General features: G+C 37.4%; 1 protein-coding gene across 1 annotated transcript; it reads right to left on the minus strand.

Moving 5' to 3' along the window:
- Nucleotides 1-2,695: 2,695 nt before the first annotated feature.
- Nucleotides 2,696-8,016, minus strand: LOC122821035. Its single transcript, XM_044098869.1, has 2 exons — nt 7,991-8,016; nt 2,696-3,967 (listed from the first exon to the last, which is right to left on the minus strand). Exon 2 carries the CDS (start codon nt 3,938-3,940, stop codon nt 3,041-3,043), a length of 900 nt encoding a protein of 299 aa, XP_043954804.1. The 5' UTR covers nt 3,941-3,967; nt 7,991-8,016; the 3' UTR covers nt 2,696-3,040.
- Between the last annotated feature and the right edge of the window lie 435 nt (nt 8,017-8,451).

The following is an 8,451-nucleotide window of genomic DNA, read 5'->3' on the forward strand; positions in this document are numbered from 1 at the left end:
TTTTTTGCCCCATAAAAACTTTTGAATCTTCAGTTTAATGTATTTTATTTGCATTAAATACAAAGTTTGATTTAACGCCAAACATTTTGAAGTTTCTGTCTTCTGTGTTTTTCTGATAAGAAAAATGGAAAAGATTATTTTAAGGTTGTTAATCCCTGTGTGTTAAAGATCTGCTGCAGTGAAATATTTTCTTATGATTTACTGAAGGTTATTAAAATGGTTTGAAAATGGAGGATGACGAGGAACAGAACTTTTACTTACATGTTAACATGAAAGTAAAAGTCTGACTGATGGAGATGAATGAACCCAACGGTCAGCTGAAATGTAAAATCTCCTTCTTCAGGAAATAAAACTGACCACCATGTCGTCCTTCAGGAACTGAAGCTCTGGATAAAATTCACTTCTCAAATCATTCATGAACTTCAGCTCCCTGTTGGAGACGTGATGCTGTTTGTTTTCCATTTTTCTCAGATCTCATTCAGAAAATCCCTTTTTTTCTCCTCCATCCTGTTAAACATCCTGAACCTCCAGGTGAACCAGAACCTACCTGCCTGCAGAGCGACTCCCCCAAACCGTCCAGCTTCATCCTGTCTGTCTGTCAGCTTTAAACAGCTGTTAATGACATCCAGGTCCCAATGAGACAAATGGTGGCCCTTTGCATGATGGGGCCTCATTCAGAGCCGATCTAAATACATTTTCAGTTTTCAGAGAAGGAAAAACGAATTTTGTGCATCTCACACTTTTTTTTATCTGATTTTTTTTTTTACTTTTTCTTAAGGAAACATGAATTAATGAGGTGGTGGGACTTCCACCTGTTTATTTGAATATTCAATTTTTGACCTGGTCATTTATAGAAAGTATTTCTCCTTCATCAGAGCCTCCACCAGGTGACAGATCACCTGTGAGCTCCTCACCTGCGGCTGTCTGTGTTATTTCAGCTCAACGTGACGAAACTTCAGCCTGGAAATCATTTGAATTTATTCCTGTTGTGGCTAAACTGCAGAATAAACATCAGATTACTGCAGTGGAGCTGAGGAGGTCATTAAATATGAACTGGGCGTGGAGGCATGAAGACACACACACACACACACACACACACACAGAATATCATTTATTGATCTTCATTGATCTTCATTTCTAGTGACACAAAAACAACCAGATGTAAAATGAATCAACCTGATATCAGTTCACTAACATAAATATTACAGTAAACATGAATTCAGTTGAAGAGAACTTGAGATTATGTGAGCAGGAAATGTTCCTCTCATTTATTACCATTTGCTTTAAACTTTAGACAAAAATAAAACAAAAGACACAAGGAATCATAAATTAAATCTTTTTATTTCACCAGAATATGACCTACATATTTTAACATTCAAACTCCTGGAATTAAAAATAAATATTTTACATTTCAACCAGTAAAAGCAAAATTATCATAACCAACACACAGCAAAAAAACCCAACAAAAAACCAAAATAAATCCCAGATGAGGTCCCCCTGCTGGTCACTGAGCAGAATGCAGGTTTATTACTTCAGTATTTTTATTTTAAAAAGCAGGAAGTTATTATTTTTATCTTCTATGGTTTGTTTTTACACTCATTTATCCAGTGATTGTTTTTTTTATCTACATGTATTTTTTCTTTTTACATATTTTTATCTAGTAGTCTGAAGAGCTCATATTGTTTTAATCACACTTGAGTAAATCAATAATCATTTCCTTCAATCATGAACAAAACATAAACTTTACATTTTATGGAATGAAAAAAAATTAAAGTTTAACAGCAGATGTTTATGATGACATAATGTATCACTTCAATGTGGATTTATGTTCATTAAACATCACATAATTTATCAATTCTAATACATTCTGTTTTCATAAAAAACAGAATATTGATTCAGTTTTCATAAAAACAGAATATTGATTCAGTTTTTATAAAAACACGTCGTCTCAAAACAACTCAGAATTTTTTTTTTATGTAGAAACAGAAAAACAGAATCAGTTCAATCCAACCAGAGAGAAAGTAAATTAATCTCATTAAAGTTATTAATCCGGTCAGTTCAGGTTATTATTCAACCAAATTAAAAATGGAAACCAGATTATTGACCTGCTGCATCCAGGATGATCATCCAGTCATTGATTGATTGATTGATTGATTGATTGATTGATTGATTGATTGCATTCAGTCTGGGATTTTGTAGGAACCATGAAAGGAAACAAAACTCTCCTTTAACAAGAAGAAACCTCCAGCAGAACCAGAACCGGGTTCAGTGTGGAGGACAAGTTAACTATTAATCAATGCTAAAATGACTTCATGAACATATTAATAAACAAGTTTAATGTTTAAGATATGAAAATTAGTATTAGTGTCATTTTAATAAACCCATAGTGACGTTTTATAAAATACATTTGTGTTGCTAGTAGAAACTTTTCAGTAACAAAAGTATCAGGTAATAATAATAATAATAATAACAACAACAACAATAATAATGATAATAATAATAATAATAATAATAATAATAATAATAATAATAATAATAATAATAATAATAATAATAATAATAACAACAACAATAATAATAATAATAATAATAATAATAATAATAATAATAATAATAATAATAATAATAATAATAATAATCAGATTTTACTTCAGAGGAAATAAAAGTTTGTTAATTTAATGTCTAACATCTAATTTCAATTCAAAACTTTTCCTAATAATGATCATATTAATATTTTCTAATAAGTCAGTAATGATGCTGCAGTGGTTCATTAATGTCTGTTTGATCTTTTATGACACTTTTAAATCATTTCAGCTGTGGAATATTTCCACTCAAAGATTTCCTAATAGTTTTGAAATGATCAATTATTGTAAATAATGATGAACTTGAAGGTTTTCATGTTTAACTTCCTAATTATTTTGTTTGCATTGATGAATAATTTTGTCTTAATTGAATCAATTTTTACTCGACTGAAGAATTTTTCCAGAGATCTACTAACAAATCTGAATTTGATAAATTTTTCAGTCTAAACCAGAAAACTTTAGTTTATTGCCGAGTCCCTTTCTTGTCCTTCATCCCTACCGTTGTGTCCACACTGTAACTTTCCAGTTCTGAGTAAATACAGCAGAGGTAAGATCAGGCTGCAGGGCAGACTGAACCACAGCACAGAAACCTCCAGAACACAGGAAACGTTTGGCGCCAGCAGCTCAGAGCTGCTTACAGAACTGGACACCAGAAACACAAAGAACCAAACGCAGAGGACGCCGGTGATGGCGGAGACCGTAATGAACGCCCTCAGGACGGTTGGGTCAACCAGCTTCTGGTTTCCCGCCTTTTCCCCCGGGCCTGGACCAATCAGAGCGCACAGAACCGAAACGCCACAGAAAAGCATGAGGAGCACGGAGCAGGTCAGAAAGCCACTGAACAGCCGGAAGTAGATCCCCGAGCTGAGGTTGTTTGCTGCACAGCTAAACAGAAAACACAACAACCAGACACCCAAAACGGCAACGTTCCTGACGGAAACGCCCCGGCTGCTGCGCGAGCTAACGTAGAGAACCGGATGAACTACGGCCAGGTAGCGATCCAGACAGGTGAGCACATGAAACAAGGTCTCTCCTGGGAAAATGCAGGAACTGAGGTAGACAGCCGCCATGGACACGACCTGCAGCTCCATCACTGACCCTAAAAACTGCAGCGCAGAACCCAGAATCCAGATCAGCTCCAGGACGCAGTGGTGGAAGGTAAACACGTCAAAGTGGCTCATCGCCGTGGAGGAGCGCCGCCGCCGCCGGGCGCCGTGGCAGAGGATGAAGAGTGACACTGGAGAAAGGAGGAAGACTCTGGTGGAAATCAAGGCGAGGCCGATCAGAGACCCGTCGGTGTTGTTACAGCGAGAAGGTCCAGACTCCAGGGAAGAGTTTGGAAAATGGAGCAGAGACATGCTGGGTGTCTGGTCAGATGACTGAGTCTGTGAGGAAAAGGAAATCAGAAATATAACAATTTTAAAAATCCAGAGCCTGAATGATCATGAAATCATGGCGTAGTGATTTACAAGTCTTTAAAACATGAGCTAAAAAAAATAAATGTCTTCAACACAGAAAAATAAGCAACTAACTGATTACTGAACCAACAGAGAGGAATATAGCATCATAATTGTTTTCTAAAAATGATTTATAGCTTTATATCAACCTGCAAATTGTATTTTTTTTATTCTTTACTTTTTGGAAAACACATTGTTATGAACATTTTGTTGTTTGCTTCAATGTGACGAGTTCAATAAAGATTAGAAATGATCAGAGCAGCAGGTCTGAAAATAAACAAAAATGTTGAAATATTTTAACATTTTCATCCTTTAAGTTTGGATTTACCCAAACATGCACAGTCAGAATATTTATATACTGATTTATTTAAAATCAACACTTTACTAATGAGCAGATACATTTATACAGCTCTGTAAAAAATGAAGTGATCACTTTAAATGATCATTTTCTATGATTTTTCTCTTTATGTTTAAGTAAAATGAACATTGTTCTTTTACTCTGTGAACTGCTGACATTTCTCTGAAATTCCAAGCAAATATTTAGTATTTATTTGCAGAAAATGAGAACTGGTCATCAGCAGTGATGGCATAGTTACTTTGAAAAAGTAACTTTAATCAGATTACTGATTACTCCTTGAAAAAGTAACTTAGTTATATTACTGACTACTTGATAAGGAAAGTAACTAAGTTACATTAAAAGTAACTTTTTAGTTACTTTCAGCAGCTTCTAACAACAACGCTGTGAAAATTACATTGATCTTTGCCAATATTTAATTATGATGGAAACATCAACAATGTGTTTCCACTAATAAGGTTGAACTGAAGAGGAGATATTTTAATGGTTACAGTACAAAAAAAAAAAAAGAAGTTAGTAATTTGTGCATGTTTTTGTGTGATCCACTGTCTGGAAAACTCTAGAAGGATTTTAACCCCCCGGCCTCCAGGTGCTGCGTTACGGCCCTGCTCGGTGTCACAGCTCCTCCTGCAGCTCCACTCAGATGGCTGCACAGATTTGTGACACTTATCTTAATATTAATAATTATAATGGCGTTTAGTTGCACAACTTTACGGACTCGTTCATTCGTGGCTGTTTTCACGTTGACTGCGCTGTTCAGATTAGTCTGAATGTTTCCAATGTTCTGGATAGATCGACGTCATTGACAGCTAATACATTAACTTGACTTTAACAAGGACGCAGCGGGACAGATCATCCGGGAAATTATGGACAGGGAGAGACGGACTAAAACTAATTGGAGGTCAGACACATTCTGGGGTTTATCTCTGCTTATTTCCAAGCACAAATGAGAAACTTCACGTTCAAATACGAGCCCAAAAAGGCGCAACCAGCGATTCATTAAATCTGCTAGCGACTTTAAAAAAAAAGAAAAAAGAAAAAAGCCCAAAGCCGCTTATAATAATCGGACTTGGCGACAGAAACTCAAAGTAGTTCCTGTTTTTCTACCAACAATACGCACATCTCCCTCTTCCCTCCATTGTTTACATTTCTGTCGCATAAAAACGTGGATCACTCGACAAGAAGGTAGAGGAAATAAAATTAAATCACAAAAGAAAATAGGAACGTAAAATGATTGTAATAAGTAGCTGTAGTGGATTTGAAATAGCAACACGAAAAACGTGGTCCTACGTCAGTGACGCGTTGCTAAGTAACGCGTCACTGACGTCACTGTTAAGAACATAAAGACATAAACTTCACAGCGCAGACAGAGCCACTGGGCAGCGTGTTCAGATGGAAATGTCACATAATTCTTTGTGACAGATAAATTATTCTCACCGCTCCTCTTCAAACACAACTACATGTTAATCCATGTTTTACATGTTAATCCATGTTCTACATGTTAATCCATGTTCTACATGGAGCTGCACAGCAGAGCAGCGGTGGGTTTAATCTGGACTCCCACCTCCATGAAGGAGGTCAGGGGGTTTATAAAACCCTGGGGAGCCCAGAGACCCTGCAGAGAAAACCCCTCCAGTGTAACAAGGCGGTCCAGTCCCAGGAGGGGCCACTGGGTAAACAGTCAGAACCCGACCCAAACCCGTAGGTAGAGGGAGAGCCGGCCCTCTTGTTTACACAACGTAGAGGCATCCCCCCCCAGGCCTGGCTCCAGGGTGGGGCCTCATGTAGGGGCCAGCAGAACCACTGTTTCCAACGGTCGTTTTCATCATCAGGATCTTTGGGCTGCACTTGGTCTGGTTCCTCACCTTGGACCCGTCTGCACTGGGGGGCCCAACCAGAGGCATGAAGCCCCCACAGCAAGACTCCTAGGATCACTGGGACACTCAAACCCCCCCACCACGATAAGGTGGCAGCCCATGGAGGGGGTGTGTGTGTGTGTGTGTATGTGCGTGTGTGTGTGTGTGTGTGTGTGTGTGTGTGTGTGTGTGTGTGTGTGTGTGTGTAAGTAAATATGAATTAACCTGTTAATTAAAATGAGAGAGGAAGAAAGTTGCTCTTTAACATGAGGTTACATGGTAAACATATTCTGAACTTTGGTCCAGTTGTGAGGTGAAATGTATTTTATATTAAAGATTTTTAGGCTCTAATAAAGTTTTTAGGCTCTAATAAAGTTTTTAGGCTCTAATAAAGTTTTTAGGCTCTAATAAAGTTTTTTATTTAACAGATTGAACAGGAAGTTGGGAGGAGAGAGAAGGAAACGACATGCAGCCGATTCCCCAGGACTGGGAATTGAACCAGGTTGTCAAACAAAACCTAGAAGTAACGTCCTAATCAAAACATCATTTACAGTTTTACTATAAATCTGGTTAAAAAAATAACTGAATTAGACATTTCTTAGCCCCTTTTCCTTCTCTTTTATACTATCAGACAACATAAAAGCTTTATATTTATTACAAAGTATTGATCTAAGAATCCATTTCTTCCTGTGATGGAAATGATTTCTGATTAAATTCTCTGTTTTCATACTTTCATTGATTCTTCTTCTTTTTCACTTTTCTACAGTTTTTCATGTTAAATTGCACTTTTTTGTTAAGTTTCTTGTATTATTTTGAATCTGTATTTATAAATAAAGAGTAACAGAAAGATCACAGTAACTGTTATTTTTGATAAAAATGTTTTTTCTTATAACAAACAAACCAGATAAAACAAGTTTGATCTTCTTCATGGTCCAGAGTATTAAATTATGATTAGATTAAACTCTAATCTTTAATTAACATCCTGGAACCTGAAGAAATCCAAACCTGTTAAATCAGCTTTTAATGTTTGGTATAAAAACAAAAACAGGATTTATCAAATAAAAACAGGAGAATGAACTGAACTTGTGTTGATCCTTGCTGGTCATGTTGACACTCAAAGAGCTTCACACTACAGTCACATTCACACACATTTACACACACATGCAGGTCGGGGGGCAACTTGTCACTAAGTGCCCTGGGGCAGCGCAACATGTGGCTGAGGAAGCTGGAATCGAACTTGCAACCTTCTGGTCACAAGACGACCACTCTACCCACTGAGCCACAGTCACACTAAAACAGCCACTGCATGATCCTTTTTATAATCTTTTTAAAATACAGATTTAAACAGTTTAAAGAGCTACAATTCAGTGCAATTTAATATAAAAAGTGTGTAGAAAAGGTCAACTAAAGGTCAAACCATTAAAAGCACAAAGTACAGTGAGAATAAACAGAAATCATTATTATTATTAAAATAAAACATTTTAATTCTTAAATCCAAAGGCGTAGGTTTGGTCTAAGTTTTGGTGGGACCTTACAACTTACTGACCTGGTTTGTATTCACACTGGCTTAACCTAATTTAAGACTAACACTTTAAATGCCATATTTATGCCTGTTAATATTACATAATTAACAAACCTATTCTACCTCACATTCAGTGCTGACCTTACTAAACACCGGACTTTACAACAAATGCGTTGCGTGATAGATATCTAACTTATGGGTCCACTCACTGTACTTACAGCCGACGTAGCGAAATAACTTCTAATGTCTGTCGTCCTTTTCTCTTTTGGTCTCGGAGACTCATAATAAATGTCAAACTCAGAAGGAGACGCGTTCACTTTCAGCAGCATGGACCAAACTTCCGCTCCGCGTGTGTCCAAACTTTATGGTTTGGAGTTTCTGAAAGTGTTTTGGGTCGATTTGCAGCGACCAACTGACCTGACCGACATGTTTTAGGAGATGTGGGGGAAACCGGAGCACCCGGAGAAAACCCACGCAAACACGGGGAGATCATGCAAACTCCACACAGACGGTCTCTGTGAAGGCGCAGCGCTAACCGCTGCACCACCGTGCTGCCCTCGTTTTTTCAAATTGGTTGGGAAAGGATCTATTTTCTAGTTTGTCAACGGGGGAAAAACTTTGCCGTTTTAAATTTGATGTTAGCGGAGCGTGGCATGGCGCCCCGCTCACAGAGGATGCA

Source organism: Gambusia affinis, linkage group LG18 (assembly GCF_019740435.1).
Source record: "Gambusia affinis linkage group LG18, SWU_Gaff_1.0, whole genome shotgun sequence".
Classification (NCBI taxonomy): Eukaryota; Metazoa; Chordata; class Actinopteri; order Cyprinodontiformes; family Poeciliidae; genus Gambusia; species Gambusia affinis.